General features: G+C 52.8%; 1 protein-coding gene across 1 annotated transcript in view; it reads left to right on the top strand.

Moving 5' to 3' along the window:
- Nucleotides 1-26,438, top strand: part of LOC100592793 (ryanodine receptor 1) — a 137,751-nt gene that overhangs the window by 72,366 nt on the left and 38,947 nt on the right. The window contains exons 59-78 of the mRNA XM_030822220.1: nucleotides 172-287; nucleotides 2,965-3,032; nucleotides 3,129-3,250; nucleotides 4,021-4,070; nucleotides 4,530-4,590; nucleotides 4,703-4,941; nucleotides 7,494-7,575; nucleotides 8,565-8,695; nucleotides 9,839-10,171; nucleotides 11,799-12,039; nucleotides 15,591-15,678; nucleotides 15,780-15,872; nucleotides 17,875-18,045; nucleotides 19,525-19,584; nucleotides 20,184-20,321; nucleotides 20,844-20,956; nucleotides 21,137-21,233; nucleotides 21,487-21,593; nucleotides 25,020-25,071; nucleotides 25,201-25,266. Coding sequence (XP_030678080.1) covers nucleotides 172-287; nucleotides 2,965-3,032; nucleotides 3,129-3,250; nucleotides 4,021-4,070; nucleotides 4,530-4,590; nucleotides 4,703-4,941; nucleotides 7,494-7,575; nucleotides 8,565-8,695; nucleotides 9,839-10,171; nucleotides 11,799-12,039; nucleotides 15,591-15,678; nucleotides 15,780-15,872; nucleotides 17,875-18,045; nucleotides 19,525-19,584; nucleotides 20,184-20,321; nucleotides 20,844-20,956; nucleotides 21,137-21,233; nucleotides 21,487-21,593; nucleotides 25,020-25,071; nucleotides 25,201-25,266 — 2,428 coding nt within the window. The remainder of the gene's footprint in view (nucleotides 1-171; nucleotides 288-2,964; nucleotides 3,033-3,128; nucleotides 3,251-4,020; nucleotides 4,071-4,529; nucleotides 4,591-4,702; nucleotides 4,942-7,493; nucleotides 7,576-8,564; nucleotides 8,696-9,838; nucleotides 10,172-11,798; nucleotides 12,040-15,590; nucleotides 15,679-15,779; nucleotides 15,873-17,874; nucleotides 18,046-19,524; nucleotides 19,585-20,183; nucleotides 20,322-20,843; nucleotides 20,957-21,136; nucleotides 21,234-21,486; nucleotides 21,594-25,019; nucleotides 25,072-25,200; nucleotides 25,267-26,438) is intronic.

The following is a 26,438-nucleotide window of genomic DNA, read 5'->3' as shown; positions in this document are numbered from 1 at the left end:
GGGAGGAGGCTGAGTGGGGTGGGGCATGGGGGACTCAGAGTGGAGCTCCAACCTGGGGTGAAGCCAAAGCTGATAGAGACGGGGCCAGCAGGAGCAGAGGCGGACCTGAGAACGGTGGGAAACTGTAGGGCCGGCGTCTGGGCTGATCCTTCTCTCCACATCTCCATGCAGAGGCCTTAAGGACATGGAACTGGACTCGTCTTCCATTGAAAAGCGGTTTGCCTTTGGCTTCCTGCAGCAGCTGCTGCGCTGGATGGACATTTCTCAGGAGTTCATTGCCCACCTGGGTACGGAGAAATCCCCCCGTTTATGCCCGCCCCACCTGCAGACACCGGTTATGCAGACCAGACTCACCTAGGACACCTGTTCACGCACTCGATCCGTCCTCCCCTTATTTGATGTTTATTGAGCTTCTGCTATGTACCAGACACTGTTCTAGGTGCTGGGGTACAGCAGTGAAGAAGACAAATGACCCCTGCTCCCCTGCAACTACTCCTGTGTTGGATTCAGGCAATTAGCATCATAAATAACTAAATCGTTTAGTGTTAGAAGGTGATCAGTGTTATGGGAAGAAGAAAACAATAGAGCCAGGTAGAGGGGATTGGGAGTGTGGAGCCAGTTGTAATTTTATTTCATTTCATTTCATTTTTATTTTTTATTTTATTTATTTATTTATTTTTGAGACGGAGGTTCGCTCTTGTTGCCCAGGCTGGAGTGCAGTGGCACGGTCTCGGCTCACTGGAACCTCTGCTTTCCTGTTTCAAGCGATTCTCCTGCCTCGGCCTCCTGAGTAGCTGGGACCACAGGCACGGGCGCCACCACACCCAGCTAATTTTTTGTATTTTTTAGTAGAGACGGGGTTTCACCATGTTGGGCCAGGATGGTCTCGATCTCTTGCCCTCGTGATCTGCCCGCCTCAGCCTCCCAAAGTGCTGGGATTAAAGGTGTGAGCCACCGTGCCCGGCTTGCCAGTTGTAATTTTAAATAGGGTGTTCCAGAAAGACTTTGATGAGAATGTGATATCTGGGGCAAGCCATGAAGGAGGTAAGAGAGGAGCTGTGTGGACCTCTGGGGGACATCTGTTCCTTGAAGGCAAAGGAACAGCGAGTGCAAAGGCCCTGAGAGGTCCCTGGTGTGAGTGTCAGGATGCCCTGTAGCTGAAGCAGAGTCATCGAGGGGGACAGTGAGATAAACGAGGTCACAGAGGTGACTGGGGCAGATCATGCAGGGCTTTGCAAGCTGTGATGAGGACTTTGACCTTTACCTGCAGTGAGATGGAGTTGGGGGTTGGGGGCTGAGCCGAGGAGGGACGTGATCCATGATTGTGGTGTTCACAGGGTCCCTGTGGCTTGACTGGGGTGGGGACAGGAGCCAAAAAGGGTGAGAACTGGGCAGATTTCTGGATCTATTTTGAAGGCGGAGGCTATTGGGGTGCCCCCAATGCCTCTTATAGGCCACTAAGAATTACAGCTAGGCCCTACAATCGCCTCCGGTTTCCCCTAGAGAACCCCCAGCATTCCCCTTGAGAGCTACCCTCAGGAGCCCCCAGATTCCCTCCAGGTGAGTGGCAGAGCAGGATTCGCTGTCATGTCTCACCTCAAAGCCTGCCTGCTGAGCTTCAGTGCTGCATATCCTCTTGACAATTCCCTTCCCTCTCTAGACCTCAGTTTCCTCACCTGTGATATGGGCATATGTTCACCGTAACTAGCCATGGTTCTGTCACTGGGTGACCTGGGGTTAGTTACTTCACTTGAGTTTCCTCATCTGAAAAATGGGGGCTGGGAACCAACTGCACAGACCTCCAAGTTGTAAGGGGACTGTGTGAGGATGACATGTCTCACAGTGCCAAGGACATAGCAAGTGTTTAATAATTGGAGCCAGTATTATTATTATTATTATTACTTTTTTTTTTGAGATGGAGTCTTGCTCTGTCACCCAGGCTGGAGTGTAGTGGCGTGATCTCGGCTCACTGCAAGCTCCGCCTCCCAGGTTCACACCATTCTCCTGCCTCAGCCTCCCGAGTAGCTGGGACTACAGGTGCCCGCCACCACGCCCAGCTAATTTTTTGTGTTTGTATTTTTAGTAGAGATGGGGTTTCACCATGTTGGCCAGGATGGTCTCGATCTCCTGACTTTGTGATCCACCCGCCTCGGCCTCCCAAAGTGCTGGGATTACAGGCGTGAGCCACCGTGCCCGGCCCAGTATTATTATTTTAATAGTATCAGTTATGACTATCACCATTATTATTGTTTGAAATTTATTTCCATTTTAAAATTAACTCTAATTTTTTATATTGACTTCTTGTTTCATTTGGTTCATTCATTCATTTATTGCAGATTAACTCAGTGCCATGTGTATTCAAGTTCAGAATGAAAAACACTTATGGTGGGTGAGGAGGGGCATGTTCCATGACCTTAACCCATTCTAGTTTGTTTTCCCCATTGTCAGCTTCAGAAAGGGTTTACTGTCAGCTTCAGAAAGGGTTTGATAAAGGAGTTGTCAGCTTCAAGAAGGGTTTGATCAAGAAGTTGGGGGAAAGCACTTTGGGAGGTTGAGGCGGGTGGATCACCTGAGGTCAGAAGTTTGAGACCAGCCTGGACAACATGGTGAAACCTTGGCTGTACTAAAAATACAAAAATTAGCTGGGTGTGTGGGAGCGTGTCTATAATCCCAGCTACTTGGAAGGCTGAGTCAGGAGAATCACTTGAACTCAGGAGGCAGAGAGTGCAGTGAGCCAAGATCGTGCCATTGCACTCCAGTCTGGGCGACAAGAAAAAAAAAAGGAGTTGGGGGAATCAGATGAAAGGTAGGAGAAAGTTTTATCTCAAATCCAACACAAATGACTTCATACCAATACTTTATCCCCCATCATTTCCCAACTCTGCTCCCAGCATCCTTCCCATCAGAACACCCTGGGTTCCCCAGCCTTGAACCCACTGTGAACCCTATTTGCCCTCCCTACAGAGGCTGTGGTCAGCAGTGGGCGAGTGGAAAAGTCCCCACATGAACAGGAGATTAAATTCTTTGCCAAGGTGAGAGGTGGGCTTAGAAGCTGGAGGGGACCGGGGACTCACAGGCTCTCCCCACCCCTCACTGGACGCTTTATCTCCCTCCCCCGCCATCTCCAGATCCTGCTCCCTTTGATCAACCAGTACTTCACCAACCACTGCCTCTATTTCTTGTCCACTCCGGCTAAAGTGCTGGGCAGTGGTGGCCACGCCTCCAACAAGGAGAAGGAAATGATCACCAGGTGGGCTGCCTGTGACCCTAGACCCAGCCCCCTGACCTCCCAGGACTGTAATCGTTTGCCCATGGAGGCTCTGTCCTGGGTGCTGGGTGTTGGTACTGACCGTCTCCTCCAAAGGCGATTGAAGGGTAACCAGCCATCCTAGTGTACCCGGGACTGAAGGGTTTCCCAGGATGTGGGACTCTCAGGCAACTTGGGACAAATTGATCACCCTGTCCAGGAAGGCCAATTCAAGGCCGGGCGTGGTGGCTCACGCCTGTAATTCCAACACTTTGGGAAGCTGAGGTGGGAAGATCACTTGAAGCCAGGGGTTTGAGGCCAGCCTGGGCAACATACTGAGACCCCATTTCTACAAAAAATACAAAAATTAGCCGGGCTTGGTGGCGCATGCCTGTAGTCCCAGCTACTCAGGAGGCTGAGGCGGGAGGATCGCTTGAACCCAGGAGCTGGAGGCCGCAGGGAGCTGGGATCGCGCCACTGCACTCCAGCCTGGGTGACAGAGCAAGACCCTGTCGCAAAAAAAATAAAGAATAATAAGAAAGGCCGACTCGCCCCTCACCTCCCCAGCATCCCAGTTACTGCCTGTGACTTTCCAGCTTGCCCATCTGTCTGTCCCTTCCCATCCCTCCTGTCTCCATCATTCAGCCCCCTCCTGGTTCCTCTCTCCTTGTCTTCTCTGTCCCTGTCTCCTCTAATTGGGTCACGCTGTCCTCGTCTCCTTGGCCTCCTCACTCGCTGTTTCTCCTGCCTTCTGTCCCTTTCTCTTTCTTCAGCCTCTTCTGCAAACTTGCTGCTCTTGTCCGCCACCGAGTCTCTCTCTTTGGTAAGTGGCTCCGCACCTTCGGTCTTCCTCCCTAATCTCTCTCTTCCCCACCCTGAAGAAATAGCTCCCAGCTTCTGCCTTAATTTGAACAACTTTTGTTGTGTTCTTCCTCTGGACTCAGAGACATGGACCAGGTATCCCGGGGGCAGGGCAGTGACTGAGACGCCCTGGGCCTGCCCTCATGGAGCTCCCAGGCCAGTGGGAGAGACAGACCCATCTCCAGACAAGGACAGCCCAGTGGGGTCAGGGCTGGGCAGGAGGAAGGCCAGGAGAGTGGTCAGGCTGGGGAGGAGGGAAGTTTGGAGGTGCTCTAGGAGTCCGGGGGGTGGGGGTGCAGTAGCATTCCAACTTAGCCTGCAGGTAGCCTCAGGAAGAGAGGGGTTGGGGTGGATGTAGAGGGAGGCACTGTCCTCTGTCCTCTTAGCCATGGCATCCCCCCGGCCCATCTTCCTCTCCCAGGGACGGACGCCCCGGCTGTGGTCAACTGTCTTCACATCCTGGCCCGCTCCCTGGATGCCAGGTAAGGCCATGGGCAGTGGCGCCCACTCCCACCATCTTCGGGCCCCCACCTCAACCCCTGGTCTCCTAGACTCTCCGATTCCAGAGCTGGTGTTCCCCCACTGCCCTTCTAGGACAGTGATGAAGTCAGGCCCTGAGATCGTGAAGGCTGGCCTCCGCTCCTTCTTCGAGAGTGCCTCGGAGGACATCGAGAAGATGGTGGAGAACCTGCGGCTGGGCAAGGTGTCACAGGCGCGCACCCAGGTGAAAGGCGTGGGCCAGAACCTCACCTACACCACCGTGGCACTGCTGCCGGTCCTCACCACCCTCTTCCAGCACATCGCCCAGCACCAGTTCGGAGATGACGTCATCCGTAAGGGCGCCTGACCCAAGGGCAGGTTGCGGGGAGTCAGTGTGGCCAACACCACCCATCCGGGTGCCCGTGAGAGTCCCTGAGTGTTTGAGTGTGTGGATTTCTTGCTGTAAGCAAAGCATGCAGTCAGTACCTTGGCAGGTGGCAAATGAATTAATGAGGACGTGAACTCAGCAGCTCTAACAAAAGACCCTAAGTGGACTGGCACGGCGACTCACGCCTGTAATCCCAGCACTTTGGGAGGCTGAGACAGGAGGACCGCTTGAGCTCAGGAGTTCAAGGCCAGCCTGGGCAACATAGCGAGACCCTGTCTCTACTAAAAAAAAAAAATTGAAGATTAGCCAGGCATGGAGGCACATGCCTGTAATCCCAGCTACTGGGGAGGCTGACGAGGGAGGATCACTTGAGTCCAAGAGTTGGAGGCTGCAGTGAGCTATGATCATACCACTGCACTCCAGCCTGGACAGCAGAGCAAAATTCTGTGTCTAAAATAAAGAAAGAATAAAATAGGGTCCTTGATGTTAAAAAAGAGAGTCTATTGATAAAGCTTAGGAAAAGTAGCACTTGGCCAAGCGCAGTGTCTCACGCCTGTAATCCCAGCACTTTGGGAGGCCAAGGCAGACAGATCACCTGAGCTCAGGAGTTCAAGACCAGCCTGGCCAACATAATGAAACCTTGTCTCTACTAAAATACAAAAATTAGCCGGGCATGGTGGTGGTCGCCTGTAATCCCAGTTACTTGGGAGGCTGAGGCAGGAGAATTGCTTGAACCCAGGAGGCGAAGGTTGCAGTGTGCCGAGATCATGCCATTGCACACCAGCCTGGGCAACAGAGCGAGACTCCATCTCAAAAGAAAAGAAAAGAAAAGAAAAGTAGCAGTTGGTGGCCAGCCACAGTGACTCATACCTGTAATTGCAGCACTTTGGGAGGCCGAGGTAGGAAGATCTCTTGAGCCCAGGATTTCAAGACCAACCTGGGCAACATAGCAAAACCCCATCTTAAAAAAAGAAGAAAAGAAAAGTAGCACCTCGATAGGGTTCTTCTCCCATCCAACTTTGTATTTTGAAATTTTCAAAACATACAGAAAGGTGGAAAGAAGAAAATTGCTGGCTGGGCATGGTGGCTCACACCTGTAGTCCCAGCTACTCAGGAGGCTGAGGCGCAAGAACTGCTTGAATCTGGGAGGTGGAGGTTGCAGTGAGCTGAGACTGCACCACTGCACTCCAGCTTGGGCGACAGAGTAAGACTCCATCTCAAAAAAAGAAAAAAAAAAGAAAATTGTTAACAATTTGCCCGGTGTGCTTACCCTTCACTGTATGGTTGAAAGTATTTACAGTTTTTTTGTTGAACTTTTGGGTGTAAGTTGCACACACCAGGGTAACCTCATCCCTTAATGTTCATCAGCTGGCTTTCCTAGAATAGGAACCTTCTCTTGTGTAACCACGATATCATTATCACACCTAACCTAGCCATATTTAAATTTCCCTCATTACCCACAAAATGTCTTTGATTTAAAAAAAAAAAAATCAGAATCCAGTCAAGTTTCTCCTGCTGCATTTGGTGGTTGTGTCTCTGTAGTGTCTTTAAAATCTAGAATAGCCCCGCCCTCTTTTTGCCTCATGATGAGCTTCTTAACTTGGCCTTCTGGAGGGCATGTGGTTAACCTAAAATTGGTCTGGGCGCAGTGGCTCGCACCTGTAATCCCAGCACTTTGGGAGGCCAAGGTGGGCAAATCACTTGAGACCAGGAGTTTGAGATCAGCCTGGGCAACATACTGAGACCCCATGTCTAAAAAAATTTTTTTTTAATTTTTATTTATTTATTTATTTATTTTTGAGACAGAGTCTCGCTCTGTCACCCAGGCTGGAGTGCAGTGGCACAATCTCGGCCCACTGCAACCTCTGCCTCCCGGGTTCAAGCGATTCTCCTGCCTCAGCCTCCCGAGTAGCTGAGATTACAGGCATTCACCACCACACTCACATAATTTTTGTATTTTTAGTAGAGACGGGGTTTCACCATGTTGTCCAGGCTGGTCTCGAACTCCTGACCTCAGGTGATCCGCCCACCTCAGCCTCCAAAGTGCTGGGATTACAGGCGTGAGCCGCTGCGCCAACCCTAAAAATATATACATTTTAAATAAAATGAAAAAGATAGCCTAAAATTGCAGCAGTATTGCAGGTCTGTTTGCATTTTTCTGGAAGAAGTACCCCTCACTTTCGTTATAGAGGGCCATGAGTCCTCTCCACGGAAGAAACAACATCTAGCCTTTATTGACTGCCTACTGTGTGCCCCGTTCTAGTGGCTTTCCAAGTAGTAACTCATTTGATACAACCACCCCGTGAGGAAGGTACTGTAACTATTCCCATGTTATAGGTAGGGAAGCTGAGGCTGAGAGAGTTGGTAACTTGCTCAAGTCACAAGACTCGTACATGGAAGGCTGGCCGTACAGCTGCTTGCTCTTCCCCACTGCATGGGCCTAGAGACAAGGGAGGTGGAGTGGGGAGGGCTTGTCTTGTGAGCGCATCCCGCAGCCTCGCCCCCTGTCTCCCTCAGTGGACGACGTCCAGGTCTCTTGCTACCGAACGCTGTGCAGTATCTACTCCCTGGGAACCACCAAGAACACTTATGTGGAAAAGTAAGGAGAGAGAGCCATCGTTTGGGACTGGGTGGGGCTGGAGGTAGCAGGGTAAGAAGATGGGGTAGGTGAAAAGCAGGGTAAATGTTAAGAATTTTCCCGCTCACGGCGGTAGCTGCAGTTCCCCACGGCGGCCGCGTGAGGGCGCTCAGGGACAGGTCAGCCACGGAGGTGGAGCCGCCAGGTCTGGGGCCGTGAAGCAGGCGGGCCTCGCTGGGGAAGACGGGGAGGCGCAGGCCACGGGGTGCAGCCCCTGCACACAGGAGCCACGCAACACTGGGATCCCTGGGGAGGGCCCCTGGCAGTGGCCACGTGACCGCTTCTGAGCTGAGATTATTGATACAGCAAGAGCGGGGCCGAGGCTGTTTCCACCAGCTCTGAAGTTATTCAGATTTCAAGTGACACCAGCGGTGCGCGGTGTCTCACACCTGTGAGCACTTTGGGAGGCTGAGGCAGGAGGATCATTTGAGCTCAGGAGTTTGAGACCAGCCTGGGCAACATAGCGAGACTCCATCTCTACAAAAAAAATTTTTTTTAATTAGCTTGGTGTGGAGTGGTGTGGTGGCGCTGGTGCCTGTAAATCCAGCTACTCCTAAGGCTGAGATGGGGGGATCGCTTGAGCTCAGGAATTTGAGACCAGCCTGAGCAGCATAGTGAGACTGCATCTCTACAAAAACGACTTTTTTTTAAAACTAGCTAGGCATGGTATGGTGTGTGCCTGTAATCCCAGCGACTCAGAAGGCTGAGGTGGGAGGATCACTTGAGCCCAGGAATTTGAGGTTGCAGTGAGCCGAGATCAGGCCACTGCACTGCAGCCTGAGTGACAGAGCGAGACCCTGTCTTAAAAAACAAAATAAGTGGCACACATGGATGAATGGCAGCTCTGTCCCAAAGGGTTCTGGGAGGAGCCGTTTCTATGGAGATGGGGCTGGGACCCAGGACCCCAAAGAGGGGGACACATGGCAGCTAAACACAGCCCCCTCTTCCAGGCTTCGTCCAGCCCTCGGGGAGTGCTTGGCCCGTCTGGCAGCAGCCATGCCGGTGGCGTTCCTGGAGCCGCAGCTGAACGAGTACAATGCCTTCTCCGTGTACACCACCAAGTCTCCCCGGGAGCGGGCCAGTAAGCTGTGTGGGGCGGGAGCAGTGCCGGGAGTCCGGATCTCCCCAGCACAGGGCCTTGGGGAGAGCCTAATTTGGGGGTGGTGTGGCTGGGCTGGGCTGTGAGCGGCTGAGGATTCCCCAGGTTGGGAGTGCCGCACATTCAGGAACCCCAGAGTTTATGGTTTGGGGGCATTTCAAGGCCGTTACATGGGGAGAATTAGGAGATTAATTTGATTTTTAAAAACAGAATCTATTGATAAAAGTTAAGAAAAGTAGCACTTGGTGGCCAGGCGCAGTGGGTCACGCCTGTAATCCCAGCACTTTGGGAGGCCAAGGTAGGAGGATTGCTTGAGTCCAGGAGTTCAAGACCAACCTGGGCAACATAGCAAAACCCCATCCATGGAATTTGGAGCTATGGAATTTATTTTAGTGATGGTGACATTTGAGGGCATCATCAAGCTTGGAGACATAGGGTGAGGGGTATTTGAGCGTGAGAGGATTGAGGGAAGGCATGGGTTCATTCATTCATTCAGCAAATATGTATTGAGCAGTTACTATGTATGAGGTGCTGTCCTAGTCACCTGAGGTTCAGCAGTGAACAGATAAAACAGACAAAAATCCCCTGAGTTCTGGGTCCAGAGGCTAGAATGAGGCGTGGACCTGGGGGGAATATATGCTCCAAGGCAGGAAGCTTGTCTTCTTGGTCAGCTGTGCTCCCAGAATGGCACCTGGCCCACAGTCAGCAAATGAGCAAGTGATAGGTTGTCTGTTTCAAGGGACTGAACCAGGTGTGGGATTCAGAGAGACAAGGTGGGGAAGACACGGTGGGGTTGGAAAAGGTCTCTTTTGGAGTATGCTGTATAGCAGGGGTGAGGGGAATGGGTTTGGGATGTGGGAGATTTTAGGAGGGAAGGTTTCTAGGGGTGAGATTTTAGGGAGCAGACAGGCTCAGGGGTGTGAAGTGTTTGCGGGGCCACTGAGTTTCAATGTGAGGGTTGGGAGAGGTAGTTGGGTTGGAGGGTGAGATGGGAGGAATAGGGTTTGGGAGACTGTTTTAGGGGGGTGGCAATTCAATGGTGTCTGATGTATTGCGGGGGAGGCCAGGGCACTGAGGTCTGGGGGTGATGGCTTGACATTCCCTGCCCCCGTCCTTGTACCCCAGTCCTGGGGCTTCCCAACAGCGTGGAGGAGATGTGTCCCGACATCCCGGTGCTGGAGCGGCTCATGGCAGACATCGGGGGGCTGGCCGAGTCAGGGGCCCGCTACACAGAGATGCCGCACGTCATCGAGATCACGCTGCCCATGCTATGCAGCTACCTGCCCCGATGGTGGGAGCGCGGGCCCGAGGCACCCCCTCCCGCCCTGCCCGCCGGCGCCCCCCCACCCTGCACAGCTGTCACCTCTGACCACCTCAACTCCCTGCTGGGGAATATCCTGAGAATCATCGTCAACAACCTGGGCATTGACGAGGCCTCCTGGATGAAGCGGCTGGCTGGTGGGTTGGGGGCACTGGGCCTCTGAGGGGTGGGTCAGCGGCCTGGGCTCCCTTGGCCAGATGGTCTGAAAGGGAGACCCATGGTCCCCTCGGAGTTAGGAGGAGTCAGAGTGTAGGTTTTTTCAGCGTCAAAATGCCAGGGGTCAGCTGGGCATAGTGGCTCACAACTGTAACACCAACACTTTAGGAGACCAAGGTGGGAGGATTAGTTGAGGCCAGCCATTTGAGATCAGCCTAGGTAACATAACACGACCCCATCTCTTTAAAAAAAAAAAAACAAAAAAAACACTTTTTTTAATTAGCCAGGTGTGGTGGCACACACATTTATAGTCCCAGCTACTTGGGAGGCTGAGGCAGAAGGATCTCTTGAGCCCAGGAGTTGGAGGCAGCAGTGAGCTGTGATTATACCACTGCACTCCAGCCTGGGTGACAGAGTGAGATACTCTCTCAAAACAAACAAACAAAACAAAAGGAAAGAAAGAGACAGAAAGAAAAGAAAAAGGAAGAAAGAAAGAAAAAGAAAGACAGGAAGGAAGGAAAGAAGGAAAAGAAAAAGGGAGGGAGGGAGAGAGGGAAAAAAAGGGAAGGAAAGAAGGAAGGAAGGAAGAAAGAAAGGAAGAAGGAAAGAAATGGGTCCTCAAAGCGTTAGGTTTCCTGATTCAGAAGTTTCATGTCAGGGCCAGGCACGATGGCTCATGCCTGTAATCCCAGCACTTTGAGAGGCTGAGGTAGGTGGATCACTTGACACCAGGAGTTCAAGACTAGCCTGGGCAACATGGTGAAACCTTGTCTCTATTATTTAAAAAAAAAAAAAAAAAGTTTTGTGTAAGGAAACAGGTTGTAGATCAGGGTGAAGCTAGAAATCAGGAGCTGGGATCAAAGGCCAGGGTCAGGGGCCAGAGGCTGGGGTAAGAAGCCCACTCACGACCTTGGGGTCATAGCCAGAAATCACATAGTGAGGTAAGAGTCTGGGTATGGGCCAGGTCAGAGGTTAAAGATTGGGGTCAGGGGTCATGCTAGTTAAGGGTGAGGTAACAGGCAGGTGCAGTGGCTCACGCCTGTAATCCCAGCACTTTGGGAGGCCGAGGCGGGTGGATCTCCTGACCGAGGTCAGGAGTTCGAGACCAGCCTGGCTAACATGGTGAAACCCCTTCTGTACTAAAAAATACAAAAGTTAGCTGGGTGTGGTGGCAGATGCCTGTAATCCCAGCTACTCAGGGGGCTGAGGCAGGAGAATCGCTTGAACTCGGGAGGCGGAGGTTGCAGTGAGCTGAGATTGCACCATCGCACTCCAGCCTGGGCGACAAGAGCAAAACTGTGTCTCAAAAAAAAAAAAAAAAAAAAAAAAAAAAAAAAGTGAGGTAACAGGTGGGGCTTCAGTTGTTGGGGGTCAGAGGTCAGGGATTTGTGCCAGGCTGGGGTCACAGGATAGGGACTGGGTCTTAGGTTCAGGTTTGGGGCTATGGCTGGGATCAATGTTCAGGGACTATATCCAAGGTTAGGGTCAGGCTGGGGTCAAATGGCAGTTGCTAGGTTGGAGGTGCCTTTCGGGAGTCGGGCTGGGAACGGAGGTTGGGGCCTGTGTCAGAGGCCGGAGGTGGCATCGGAGCCCCCCGCACCCCTGCAGTGTTCGCACAGCCCATCGTGAGCCGTGCGCGGCCGGAGCTCCTGCAGTCCCACTTCATCCCCACCATCGGGCGGCTGCGCAAGAGGGCAGGGAAGGTGGTGTCCGAGGAGGAGCAGCTGCGCCTGGAGGCCAAGGCCGAGGCCCAGGAGGGCGAGCTGCTGGTGCGGGACGAGTTCTCTGTGCTCTGCCGGGACCTGTACGCTCTGTATCCGCTGCTCATCCGCTACGTGGACAACAACAGGTCAGCAGCGCCCCGCGTCCCCATGCCCTCCGCCCCGACCTCCCATGTCCTCCAGCCCCATCTGATCTCCGCCTCCTGACTGACTAGAAACTTCTTCCAATGCTCTGGCCCCACCAACCTTCTGACTCTTCCTCCTGGTTTCTTCTGGCTTTGAGCACATTGGCCCAACGACATGCAGCCCACTTGTTTCTTTTTGTTTTTGGTTTTTGGGGGTTTTTTTTTGTTTTTTTTTTTTTGTTTTTTTTTGAGACAGAGCCTCCCTTCATTGCCCAGGCTGGAATGCAGTGGCGTGATCTTGGCTCACTGCAACCTCCACCTCCCAGGTTCAAGCGATTCTCCTGCCTCAGCCTCCCCAGCAGCTAGGATTACAGGTGCCTGCCAACACGCCTGGCTAAGTTTTGTATTTTTAGTAGAGACAGATTTTCACCATGTTGGCCAGGCTGGTCTTGAACTCTTGACCTCATGATCTGCCTGCCTCAGCCTCCCAAAGTGCTGGGATTACAGCTGTGAGCCAACGCACCTGGCCAATGTGATTTTTTTTTAATCATTCTCCTAATGCTGGACATTTAGATTGTGTCGATTTCTTTGTCACTATGCACAACACTGTAAGGAACAGTTTGCTTTTTTTTTTTTTTAATTGAGACAGGGTCTTGCTCTGTTGCCCAGGCTGGAGTGCTATGGCATGATCATGGCTTACTGCAGCCTCGGTTCCCGGGCTCCAGCGATCCTCTGCTTCTGCCCCCGAGTAGCTGGGATTATAGGTTCACACCAACATGCTCTGCTAATTCTTGTATTTTTATGAGGTCTCACTATGTTGCCCAGGTTGGTCTGGAATTCCTGGGGTCAAGTGATCCTCCCACCTCAGCCTCCCAAAGTGTTGGGATTACAGAAGTGAGCCACCACACTTAGCTGCTTTTTTTTTTTTTTTTAAACATAACAGTACACCATGAAAGACATATAGGCCAGGTATGGTGGCTCACGCTTGTAATCCCAGCACTTTGGGAGGCCGAGGCTGACGGATCACCTGAGGTCAGGCGCTTGAGACCAGCCTGGCCAACATGGCGAAACCCTGTCTCTATTATGAATACAAAAATTATCCAGGCGTAGTGACGCGGGCTTGTAATCCCAGCTACTCCAGAGGCTGAGGCAGGAGAATTAGCTGAGCCTGGGAGGTGGAGGTTGCACTGAGCTGAGATCGTGTCACTGCATTCCAGCCTAGGAACAGAGCGAGGCTCCACCTCAAAAAAAAAAAACAAGACATATAGATTCACCTCTTTTGTCTTGGTGGTCGTGTGACATTCTCTGCTGTTGGATATAGTTCAATTTTTAAATCAGTAAATATGAACAAATTGTGGTTTATTCATACAACAGAAGACTCTATGGCAGTGGGAGTGAACAAGTTGTTTCTACACACGATGTGATTGGCTTTCACAAATATTAGGTGGAATGAAAGAAGCCAGAAAACCAAGAAATAAACTACATATTATACCATCTCTTTAATGTTCACGAGCAGATAATAAGTTTGGGGCCGGGTGCAGTGGCTTACAACTGTAATCCCAGCACTTTGAGAGACTGAGGCAGGAGGATCACTTGAACTCAGGAATTTTGAGACCAGCCTAGGCAACATGGCTAGACCCTGTCTCTACAAAAAAAGAAAACGAATACAAAAATTAGTCAGGCATGGTGACACACACCTGTAGTCCTGGCCTCAGGCTGGGACTGGGAGGCTGAGGTGGGAGGATCATTTGAACCCAGGAGGTCAAAGTTGCAGTGAACTATGATCACATCGCTGCACTCCAACCTGGGCAACAGAGATAGACCCTGTCTCAATAAGTTTTTTTTTTTTTTTAAATACAAGTAAATGAATAAAATTAAATATGTGAACCTACTTAGATTCTGACCCTGTCTCAAAAAAAAGAAATTTTATGCTGGGTGCAGTGGCTCATGCCTGTAATCCCAGCACTTTGGGTGGCCAAAGAGAGTGGAACACTTGAGCTCACAAGTTTGAGACCAGCCTGGGCAACATGGAAAAACCCTGTCTCTACTGAAAATACAAAAATTAGCCAGGCGTGGTGGCACATACCTGTAGTCCCAGCTAAGTACTCCTGAGTGGGAGGCTGAGGCAGGAGAATTACTTGAACCTGGGAGGCGGAGGTTGCAGTGAGCTGAGATCACACCACTGCACTCCAGCCTGGGCGACAGAGTGAGACCCTGTCTCAAAAAAGAAAAAAAGAATTTTTTTTTTTTTTTTTTTGAGATGGAGTCTCGCTCTGTCGCCCAGGCTGGAGTGCAGTGGTGCGATCTCTGCTCACTGCAAGCTCCACCTCCCGGGTTCATGTCATTCTCCTGCCTCAGCCTCCCGAGTAGCTGGGACCACAGGCACCTGCCACCACACCTGGCTAATTTTTTTGTATTTTTTAGTAGAGACGAGGTTTCACCGTGTTAGCCAGGATGGTCTCGATCTCCTGACCTCGTGATCCGCCTGCCTCGGCCTCCCAAGTGCTGGGATTACAGGCATGAGCCACTGCGCCCGGCTGAAAGAAATTTTTTTAAAAAGTTTTTAGCCTAGAAGTTAGAATAAGGATGATTTTTCAGGAGGAGGAAGGGGGAGTGGCTGGGAAGGGCCATGATAGTACTTCCAGGGACCAGAAATGTCCTATTTCTTGACTTCAGTGGTGGCTACACAAGTGTGTTCACTTTGTGATAATTCACCAGGTTGATACTTCTTAATATGTAGGTTATATAATACATATGTATGTATCGTGTGTGTATGTATTGCGTGTATGTATTATATTTATGTATTTCGATGAAAAGGTTAGACAAAGAGAAAGTATTTTAAAAAAGGAATAGTCAGGCCAGGGAAGGTGGCTCACACCTGTAATCCCAGCACTTTGAGAGGTCAGGGAAAGAGGATCTCTCAAGCCCAGGAGTTCAAGACCAGCCTGGACAACCTAGGGAGACCCTCTTGCTACAAAAAATAAAATAAAAAATTAGCCAGGCATGGGCATGGTGACGTGTACCTGTAGTCCCAGCTACTCAGGGAGGCTGAAGTGGGAGGATCACTTAAGCCTGGGAGGTCGAGGTTGCAGTGAGTGGAGATCGCATCACTGTACTCCAGCCTGACAGATCGAGACCCTGTCTCAGAAAGAAAGAGAGAGAGAGAATGGATCGTTAAAAATTTTTATATGTTAGGCTGGGCACAGTGGCTCACACCTGTAATCCCAGCACTTTGGGAGGCCAAGGTGGGTGGATCACCTAAGGTCAGGAGTTCAAGACCAGCCTGGCCAACATGGTGAAACCCTGTCTCTACTAAAAATACAAAAATTAGCCGGGTGTGGTGTCCGGCACCTGTAGTCCCAGCTACTCGGGAGGCTGAGACAGAGAAAAAAAATTTTTTTAATGTTCATCTGAATGGCCAGATGACCCTAGAAACCCCATCCCTCTGACTGGATGTCTCCTGGTCCCCATCTCCTCCTCTAAGATCTCTCTCTGGGCAGCCCCCTTCCCTGGGATCCCCACCCCCTCCCTTACCTCCCCTCCACTGACCCCAGGGCGCAGTGGCTGACGGAGCCGAATCCCAGCGCGGAGGAGCTGTTCAGGATGGTGGGCGAGATCTTCATCTACTGGTCCAAGTCCCACGTGAGTGCCCACCCCGACTGCCCTCCCCACAACCAGAGGAGCCGCAGCCCGCAGGCGCCTGCCTTCACCTGTCCGGTCTCCAACACTGCTTCCCCCGCCAGAACTTCAAGCGCGAGGAGCAGAACTTTGTGGTCCAGAATGAGATCAACAACATGTCCTTCCTGACTGCTGACAACAAGAGCAAAATGGCTAAGGTCGGGGCTTGGTTCTGGGAGGAGCACTTGGCAGAGAGGGCGGGAGCACCCTCTAGGGCTTCCTACCTGGCCTGTCCTCACCCAGCCAGCCCGCCCTGGGCGCATTCCCCGCAGCCCTCAGAGCAGCCCCTCTTACCTCCTCTCTCTCTCCCTCCTCCCCAGCTCCTTCCTCCTCCTATATCTTCCCCCTCCTCCCATCTCCCTCCTCCTCTCCATCTCCTCTTCTCTCATCCCTGTCTCCTTCCTCCTCCTGTATCTTCTCCCTCCTCCCATCTCCCTCCTCTCCATTTTCCTCTTCTCCAAGCCTCTCCTCCCATCTCCCTCCTCCTCCTCCTCCCCATTTTCCCCCTCTTCCATTTCTTTCTTCCTCTCCCCATTACCCCATCTCCTGCTTTCCTCCCCATCCTTTTCAGAACTGCCCTCCTCAGGTCCCAGAGAACGACCCCCCACCCCGAGCCAAGGCCTGGAAATGCCTAGCTAGAGAATGCATGGCGGGTGGGGCAGAGGAGGTGGGGTGCTGGCAACTTGGAGGTGGGCCTGGGCTTCTCTGCGGGGCTGGGGTAACCCTTCTTGTCTCTGTCTGCGGTCCGGTGAAGCAGGCGGGAGATATACAGGTCAGCCCCACATCTGGGACCTTCCGCATGTCTCTTGGCTAATGCCCTCTTCCCCCAGCCTCTGCACCCCCCGGCCCCGAGAAAACCCCTGCTTCTGTTCCCCACCCCTGTCCTCCCCTCCCAGCCCCCACCATCCTCCTTCCTTTCCCTTCCCTCCCCACCACCCCCATCTGTTCCCATCCCAACCCTCAGCTTTTGGCAATTTGACTTCTTTTCTTTTTCTTCTTTTCTTTTTTTTTTCTGGACTTTTTTTCCCCCCAAAAAAAAAGAAAAAAAGAGCAACTCTCAGCTTTTACCAAAGCATCGTGGGCTGAGGTCGAGGGTAATGGGGGTGGGAGAGGCATGCAGAGCATGGTTGGGGAGGCGGCAGCACCCTCGCCGTGCGGTGTTTAAAGCTTGGGCTCTGGACTGTATGGACTGGGGTTAGAATCCTGTCTTGATAGTTAGCCGTGTGACCTTGGTTGGGGTCACCGTTTTGAGCCTCTGAGGGCATCCAGCCAGCGGCCCCCACCCCAGGGCTCTGCGAGGACTCAGGGAGAAGCTGCATGTGTGGCCTGCAGCAGTGCCTGGCACAGGGGTCATGCTCAAAGTTGCCAGCCAGCGTGGATGTGGCTCTGCCCAAAAGCTTGTCATCGGGGCTTCTCGTTGGCATGACTGGGGTGGCCCTGGCCCCGGGTCTGCACCCAAGGCTCCAGAACACGGCTGTGGGACTCTGTGCCCCGTGTCTCTGCTTCCAGATCTTTCTGGAAGTCTCTTGCATCTTTGGTCTTCCTGTCTCCTTGTCTTTTTCAGTCTCTCAGTGTCTTTTTCTTGCAACTTCTCTTGTCTCTTGAACTCTCTGTGGACCTGCATCTTTGTTTCATTCTTGAGAACTCGGTCTTGGGATGTGAAGTGTGGGGTTGTGCATGCTGTGGAGGGGGTACTGTACTGGGGTTCCTAGGAGATTCTGGAAGAGGACTGCTAGAAGCTGAGACAGGCCCAGAACTGGGGAAAATCTGGATGGGCCTGGGTTAGAAATTGGCAAGCATGGTGGTATGTGCCTGTAGTCCCAGCTACTTGGAGGCTGAGGCAGGAGGATCACTTGAAGCCAGGAGTTCAAGTCCAGCCTCGGCAACATGGCAGGACACCATCTCTAAAAATAAATTTGTTTAAAAAACAAGAAACGGGGAATTTGGGTTGTGGGCTTGGGTCTGGAGGGTCTCCGGTCACGGCTTCAGGCCTGAAGTGTAGAGTCAGCAAGTCTGGGGTGGAAATTGAGGTATCGTCGGCGGTTGGGGAGGGAGTGCCTGGTGTCCAGACTGGGGCCTGGGGTGTGGATGATGGCCACGGGTTGGGGCTGAGGCATGGGATTGGGGCTTGGGCTGGTACTGAGCCCTGTGTCCCCACAGTCCGGTGGCTCGGACCAGGAACGCACCAAGAAGAAGCGCCGGGGGGACCGGTACTCTGTGCAGACATCACTGATCGTGGCCACACTGAAGAAGATGCTGCCCATCGGCCTGAATATGTGTGCGCCCACCGACCAAGACCTCATCACGCTGGCCAAGACCCGCTACGCCCTGGTGCCTGCCCAGCCCCGTCCTCGGAACCTTCCAAGATGCCACCCAGCACCCACTGAATCCCTGGGACCCTAGGGAACAACCAGAATCCCACTGAGCCCCCCAGGTCCCTGGGAGCCTTCCCTTCAGACCCCACTGAGTTCTTTTCCAGGATGCTGAGGACTCACTGGGCCCCGGGATGCCCTGAGGACCCCGTTCAAGATATTGCCAGGGCACCACAGACCTAAGAGCCCTCACTGAAACCTAGAAAAGCTCTAGGACCCCTGGGACCCGCATGAGGACTGCAGGACCCCACTGCCCCCCTACCGGACCATGCCAAACCTGCTGAGACCCTGAGAGTCCCCCCAACAAGATGAGCCCCTGAGATCCTCTGAACCCTCCACCAAGGCCCCTTCAAGCCCCTTGGGACCTATTGAGACCCTCATGACCCCTCCTTCCCTCCCCGCCAAGACTGAACCTCTGGGTTCCCACTGAGCCCTCAGCTCACCATCCCTTTCCTTCAGGACCCTGCTGACACCTGGGCCCTGTTGATGCCCAACTAAGCCCCCAAGACTCTCAGGGGCTCAGGGAGCCCTGTGACCCTAACTCCCCAGGATCCATGAACCCCAACCCCAGGACTGTACCCAAACCTCTGAGGTCTCAACTGTCCTGGAGACTAAAATACCCAGGCCCTAGAACCTCTTAAGCTCGCTGGGATATCAAGGAGGCCTCCCGGGACCCCACTTACCCCTTGTGTGGGACAACAAGGACAATCTCCCTCCTCTCCGATCCTTTCCAGTTTTAGGGGATCTAAGGAACCCTCCCAGGATTCTGCCCCAAGACCCCTATAGCCCTCCCCCCAGGACCACACCAACACCCTGACAACCTACTAACCCCCTGGACCCCTAAAGACCGACTTCTCCCCTGCCACCACCAGGATACCCCTTCCCTCAGAACCTCAGGCACCTCCCAGGACTGCTGAGTCCTGCCAGGACCCCAGAGAGCCCTCCAGGGCTCCATGGACCCCTCACCTTGGTCCGTGAGGGCTCCCCGTCCTGGAACCCCAGTGAACCCCCACCCTGCTGATGCCCCCTTTGGCCCCTGTGTAACCAGTGACTCAGTTGACCTACCTGATCCCCCATGACCTCTGCTGACCCCTTCTGATCTTCAAAGACTCCCTGCCCCACTCTGACCCCCAGTCATCCCTCTTTGGCCATATTTGACCTTTGATGAAATCCTCTTGTCACCCTCTGCCTCTTCCCAGACCCTCACGAGGCCCCTCGAATCCTTACAGTATCTTCAAGGTGACTTTGCGACCCTCTGGCCCCTCTAGGACCCCTTCTGACCCGTCAACCTCTGCATCCTTTTGTTTCTCTCAGACTCCCCCCCCACCCCAGAAAAATCTCTTCAGTTCCTGGGGTGCTGGGCCTGGAAGGAAAGGGTTCTGGGTCAGGAAGGAGGATGGGACCTCCAGAGTGACCCAGCCTGGCCCTGTCTCCCCAGAAAGACACAGATGAGGAGGTCCGGGAATTTCTGCACAACAACCTTCACCTTCAGGGAAAGGTATGCCTCCTTCCTCTGCAAGCAAAAGAAGCAAGTCAGAAAGTAACCACAATATTAGCGAAGGTTTGAGCATTTACCAAAGACCAGGCATCGAAGAAAGACCTCAAAGGTCAGGAGTTTGAGACCAGCCTGGCCAACGTGATGAAACCATGTTTCTACTAAAAATACAACAATTAGGCCAGGCGCAATGGCTCATGCCTCATGCCTGTAATCCCAACACTTTGGAAGGCCAAGGCGGGCATATCACCTGAGGTTAGGAGTTCGAGACCAGCCTGGCCAACATGGTGAAACCCCGTCTACTAAAAGTACAAAATTAGACGGGTGTGATGGCGGGCGCCTGTAGTCCCCGCTACTCGGGAGGCTGAAGCAGGAGAATCGCTTGAGCCCAGGAGGCAGAGGTTGCAGTGAGCTGAGATCGCACCACTGCACTCCAGCCTGGGTGATGGGGCGAGGCTCCGTCTCAAAACAAAAAGATGAAGAAGAAGAAAGCCCTCAACATGCACTCACCCATTGAGTCCTCCCAAAAACGGAAAGGGGACATCCGGCGGACACTGTGGGAAGGGTCCCTCACGCCGGCCACTTCTCCTTCCTCCCCTCAGGTCGAAGGCTCCCCGTCTCTGCGCTGGCAGATGGCCCTGTACCGGGGCGTCCCGGGTCGCGAGGAAGACGCCGATGACCCCGAGAAAATCGTGCGCAGAGTCCAGGAAGTGTCAGCCGTGCTCTACCACCTGGACCAGGTGGGTGGGGCCGGAGGGGTCTTTCTACTGGGTCTCTGGGCGGAGCCTGGCGGGGGGAGGGGCTTCAAGAATGTGGGTGGGGTCTGGAGATGACTATTAAGTTTTGGGGCAGGGCAGGAGGTGGAGCCTCGAGTTTAAGGCGAGGCTTAGAATGGATCAGGGGGAGGGGTCTACTGCTTAATCTTGCATCTGGGGGCGGGACGGGGAAGGGGCAGATCTTTAGGTCTAGGGGTGGGGCCTACAGGAGATGCGTTGAGTTCGTGGGCAGGGCCTTGGGTGGGTCGTAGAATTGGTCCTGGCCTGGGGTCGTGGTCCTGGCTCTGTGGGACCAGGCCTAGGATGGAAACTTAGGTCTGGAGGCGGAGTCAGGACCCTGACTCTGTTGGTGGAGACAAGGTTTTCCTTCTGCCGTGTGAGTCTTATCTGAACATGGACTTCGGCACAGCTGGGCAGTTTCATCCAGGGCTGGGAGTGAGAGGGGCAGGGTCTGGGGATATGACTGTCCCGCTATCCCCTCCCCAGACTGAGCACCCTTACAAGTCTAAGAAGGCCGTGTGGCACAAGCTTTTGTCCAAGCAGCGCCGGCGGGCAGTCGTGGCCTGTTTCCGTATGACGCCCCTGTACAACCTGCCCACGTAAGGCCCCCAGGGACAAGGGAAGCGTGAAGGGCTGCGGAGAAAGAGTGGCTGGAGAGTCTGGAGAATGGAGGGCCAACGTGATGGGGCCTTGCGGGTGGTTGGGGGCTGCAGGCGCATCGGAGGTCGGGAGGCACGGAGGAGGGCGCGTCCCAGTGACGTCACACCTCTCCCCTGCAGGCACCGGGCATGTAACATGTTCCTGGAGAGCTACAAGGCTGCATGGATCCTGACTGAAGACCACAGTTTTGAGGACCGCATGATAGATGACCTTTCAGTGAGCTGGGGCCCGCCTGGGGGAGTGGGGGGCGAGCTAGATAGGGCTGGCGCGGAGGCCACCCTTGGCACACCTCCAGGAGTCGCCCTCCACATCAAGGGGTATAGAAATGCCAGCCCCTGGCTTGAGTAGAACCAAAGTAGGGCGCAGGATGTGGGAAAAGAGAAAAAAAATCCAGACCAACAGGGACATGGGGGCGGTGATAGGAGGGGACTCTAGAAACACTCTCCCCAAGTCTCCCCTCTCTCGCCAGAAAGCTGGGGAGCAGGAGGAGGAGGAGGAAGAGGTGGAAGAGAAGAAGCCAGACCCCCTGCACCAGTTGGTCCTGCACTTCAGCCGCACTGCCCTGACGGAAAAGAGGTGAAGACTCTTCCCAGGGCCCCAGAAATGCCCCCAAGGTCCTGGGGCCACCCCCAGCCCAGCAGCTTCCCTGTGCCTCAGGAGAGGCCCTCCAGGTCCTGGGGGAGCCCAGGACAGACGAATCTTTAAATGTCACTTTGCTGGTCAGGCACGGTGGCTCACGCCTGTAGTCCCAGCAATCTGGGAGGCCGAGGCAGGCAATCACTTGAGCCCAGGAGTTCAAGACCAGCCTGGCCAATATGGCAAAACCCCGTTTCTACAAAAATATAATAAATAGCCAGGCTTGGTGGTGGGCATTTGTAATCCCATCTACTCAGAAGGCTGAGGCAGAAGAATCGCTTGAACCCGGGAGGCGGAGGTTGCAGTGAGCCGAGATCATACCACTGCACTCCAGCCTAGGAGACAGAGCGAGACTCTGTCTCAAAAAAAAAAAGAAAAGAAACGTAAATGTCACTTTGCTAGGACAGGCACAGCCAACATACACTGTTGCATGGCTGAACACTTCACAAGGGCATCTCTGAGGGGTTCATATCACAGACAATGTAGATTAACTAGGCTTTTCTAGAAGAAAGTGTCTTGCTCAAATAAAATCAGTATATTATGAAAAAAATCCATATGTGTGACAAATTTCCAACAGACAGAAGTAGTGGGGAGGTTTCCTCTAATTCCCTCAAAAGCTTCATGTGGGCTAATGACAGGCTTAGTAATAAATAATTGTGATGCAGATGGCGCAGCTGCTGCCGCTGCTGCTGACAATAGCAGGCAGCCATTCATCAAATGCTTATTATGTGCCAGGCACCAAGCTAAGCAGTGATATCTATATCCTCTCACTTAACCGCCACACTGTGAGACAGATTATTGCAGCTCCTTTGTGTGGATAAGGGAATGAATGCACAGGGATTTATTTTTCATTTTGTTTCTTTTATTTATTTATTTATTTTTGAGATGGAGTCTCGCTCTGTCACCCAGGCTGGAGTGTAGTGACACAATCTCAGCTCACTGCAACCTCCGCCTCCCAGGTTCAAGCAGGTGGGGTTACAGGCGCCCACCACCACGCCCAGCTAATTTTTGTATTTTTAGTAGAGACGGGCTTTCACCATGTTGGCCATGCTTGTCTCAAACTCCTGACCTCAAGTGATCCCGCCTCGGCCCCTCAAAGTGCTGGGACTACCGGCGTGAGCCCCTGCACCTGGCCTATTTTTTTATTTTTTGAGAAAGTCTTGCTCTCTTGCCCAGGCTGGAATGCAGTGTCATATCATAGCTCACTGCAGCTCAGACCCCCCACTCCACATCACCCCAGGCTCAAGAGATCCTCCTGCCTCAGCCTCCTGAGTAGCTGGTACTACAGGCATGTGCCTCCATGCCTGGCTATTTTTTTTTTTTTGGTAGAGATGGGGGTCTCACTATGTTGCCCAGGCCAGTATCAAACTCCTGAACTCAAGCAATCCTTCCCACTCAGCCTCCCAAAGTGTTGGGGTTACTGGAGTGAGCCACCGCGCCTGGCAGGGATTTATTTTTCTTACATAACGTGAAGTCAAGAGCTAAAGACTTCAGGACTGGGCAGTGGCACAGGGACACTGACGGGCCCAGGGTCTTTCTAGCTTTCTGCTCTACCCTTCTTAGCTTTTGTCTGTAGTCCTGGGTGGATGCTGCACTTCTAGGCATCACGGCCACATGCCAGGCACAAAGAAGGAGAAAGGCTCCCCACTCTTCACCCTTAGCAAGATCTTTGATCTCTGTCTCTCTCTCTCTTTTTTTTTTTTTGAGACGGAGTTTTGCTCTTGTTGCCCAGGCTGGAGTGCAATGGCGCGATCTTGGCTCACTGCAATCTCCACCTCCTGGGTTCAAGCAATTCTTCTGCCTCAGCCTTCCGAGTAGCTGGGATTACAGGCGCATGCCACCATGCCCAGCTATTTTTCTTTTTTCTTTCTCTTTTTTTTGTATTTTTAGTAGAGACAGGGTTTTGCCATGTTGTCCAGGCTGGTCTCAAACTCCTGACCTCAGGTGATCTGCCTGCCTCAGCCTCCCAAAGTGCTGGGATTACAGGCGTGAGCCACCGTACCCAGCCTTCTTTGGTCTCTTTATCTCTCTGGTGAGCTTCCACACAGATCTCATTGGCCAGAAATTCTGACATGAGGCCATCTCGGGCTGCAAGGTGATGAAGAATTTGAGCATCCCATTTTGCATCCTGTGGGAGAGCAATGGTTCTGGAGTTCGGCCATCCAAGTTGAGTCCCAGCACAAGCTGTGCGATCCCAGCCAAGAAGGGTCTTTGTATCTTAGTTCCCCCACCTATAAAATAGGGCTAGTAACATACCCACCCAACTGGATGACTGTGAGGGTCAGTTGTTAATATATACAAGGCACCTAGAACAGACACTGACATGGTGTTAGTGTAAACACTCAGCAGGTGTTGGCCATTGTAGAGGAGACCCAAGCAGAAAGGGATTGGCCATATTTGTTACTGGGCTGACAGGTGGCAAGATGGTCCTGGGAGCTCCAGCCTTCCATCACTCCATTTTAGCATCCCCAGTGGAAAGGGAGTGCCTCCACCATTAGCTCCAGCAAACCTCGCTGAATGGGCCAGGTGTGGTGGCTCACACCTGTAATCCCAGTACTTTGGGAGGCCAGGAGTTTGAGACCAGCCTGGGCAACATAGCAAGACCCTGTCTCTACAAAAAAAATGGAAAAATTAGCCAGGTGTGGTGGTATGTGCCTGTAGTCCCAACTACTCAGGAGGCTGATGTGGGAGGATCACTTGAGTCTGGGAGGTTGAGGCTGCAGTAAGCCTTGATTGCACCACTGCACTCCAGCCTGGCCAACAGAGCAAGACCCTGTCTCAAAAACAAAATAAACAAAACAACAACTCCCAGAATGGATTTTACTGGACAGCATGGACAACATGACCATTTCTTATCTGTCATCATGGCCACACAGATAAAAGTCCTCATCAGCCATGCATTTGTCACAAGCCACCCTGGCAATGGCCACTCCAGCCACCTGAGCCACACAGCCTGAGCATGGGGAGGATTGGCCCTCCAAAGGAAACCAGAAGCTCTTTTTTTTTTTTTTTTTTTGAGATGGAGTCTTGCTCTGTCACCAAGGCTGGAGTGCGGTGGCGCAATGTCAGCTCACTGCAACCTCTGCCTCCTGGGTTCAAGCAATTCTCCTGCCTCAGCCTCCCGAGTAGCTGGGATTACAGGCAAGCACCATCACGCCTGGCTAATTTTTTGTACTTTTAGTAGAGACGGGGTTTCACCATGTTGGCTAGGTTGGTTTCAAACTCCTGACCTCAAGTGATCTGCCTGCCTCAGCCTCCCAGAGTGTTGGGATTACAGGCATGAGCCACCGTGCCCTGCCCAGAAGCTCTTATAAGATGGGGGTCCTCTCCACCGGGTCCTGACCACTCCCCTGCTTACTTCCCCAGCAAACTGGACGAGGATTACCTGTACATAGCCTACGCCGATATCATGGCAAAGGTGAGGCCCCACCCCCCTCATCTGGGGCAGATTTCCCTCTCCCCACCTGCAGTGCTTGTCCACAAAAAGGGCTGGGGCGGGATGGAGGGGTCTGCTTTGTTCATCCCTTAACTGATGCCCCCTCCCCAGAGCTGCCACCTGGAGGAGGGAGGGGAGAACTGCGAAGGTGAAGAGGAGGTTGAGGTCTCCTTTGAGGTAGGTGGGCTCAGGAGGTCCTGGAGGGAAGGGATGGGGGACCCTGACTGCAGTCATCTCCCATTCATTCAGCATGTGTTCACAGAGCAAAGCTCTGGGGACACAGCAGTGACCAAGTCAGTCCACTGGGGAGACAGATACACCCGCCAAACTAACACCACGGAGTGTGCACCATGGTCACGGGGGAAGCTCAGGCAGAGGGGTCAGGGCTGGAATTGGGGAGGCTCAGGCAGAGGGGTCAGGGCTGGGATTGGGGAGGCTCAGGCAGAGGGGTCAGGGCTGGGATTGGGGAGGCTCAGGCAGAGGGGTCAGGGCTGGGATTAGGGAGGCTCAGGCAGAGGAGTCAGGGCTGAGATGATGAGGATACAGGAAGAGGGGTCAGGGCCAAAATATGGGAACTTTGGGGGGATAAAGCAGCCCAAACAAGGTGCCTGACCCAGCCTGCAGGAAAATGTATCAGGGAGGGCTTCTTGGAGGAGGGGACTTCTGAGCAGAAGGATAAAAGGAGCCTGCCAGTTGAAGAAAAAGAGAAAAATGTTCTACATAGGGAGAATAGTATATGCCAAGGCCAGGCAGCAAGAAAGAGCTAGTAAACGTGCAATTCACCGATCCATTCATTCATTGAGACAGTCAGCAAGCATTTACTTCATAGTTTTCTTCACTGTTTCTGTGCCAGAGTCCCTTCTGGCATCTGGTGAAGACTTTCTCAGGATCATGTTTTTAAGTGTATAAAATGAATTCATAGCAGAGGAAACAAGTATTGAATAGCTATCAAAATATTTTAAAAATGAATTTGTGATCCAGTAATACTTGTACGTTGTTAATCTATCAAATAAGATCTAACGCTGGGCGCAGTGGCTCACACCTGTAATCCCAGCACTTTGGGAGGCCAAGGCAGGTAGATCACCTGAGGCCAGGAGTTCAAGACCAGCCTGGCCAACATGGTGAAACCCCATCTCTACTAAAAATACAAAAATTAGCTGAGCATGGTAGTGCATGCCTGTAATCCCAGCTACTCAGGAGGTTGAGGCAGGAGAATCGCTTGAAAGATTCCACTGCAGGTGGAAGTTGCAGTGAGCCGAGATCACGCCATTGCACTCCAGCCTGGGCGAGACTCCATCTCAAAAAAAAAAAAAAAAAAAGATCTAGCAGTAGATCCAACAGCTACTATA

Source organism: Nomascus leucogenys, chromosome 11 (assembly GCF_006542625.1).
Source record: "Nomascus leucogenys isolate Asia chromosome 11, Asia_NLE_v1, whole genome shotgun sequence".
Lineage (NCBI taxonomy): Eukaryota > Metazoa > Chordata > Mammalia > Primates > Hylobatidae > Nomascus > Nomascus leucogenys.
The sequence above is the reverse complement of the archived record's forward strand: the minus strand, read 5'-3'. Positions and strand labels throughout refer to the sequence as shown.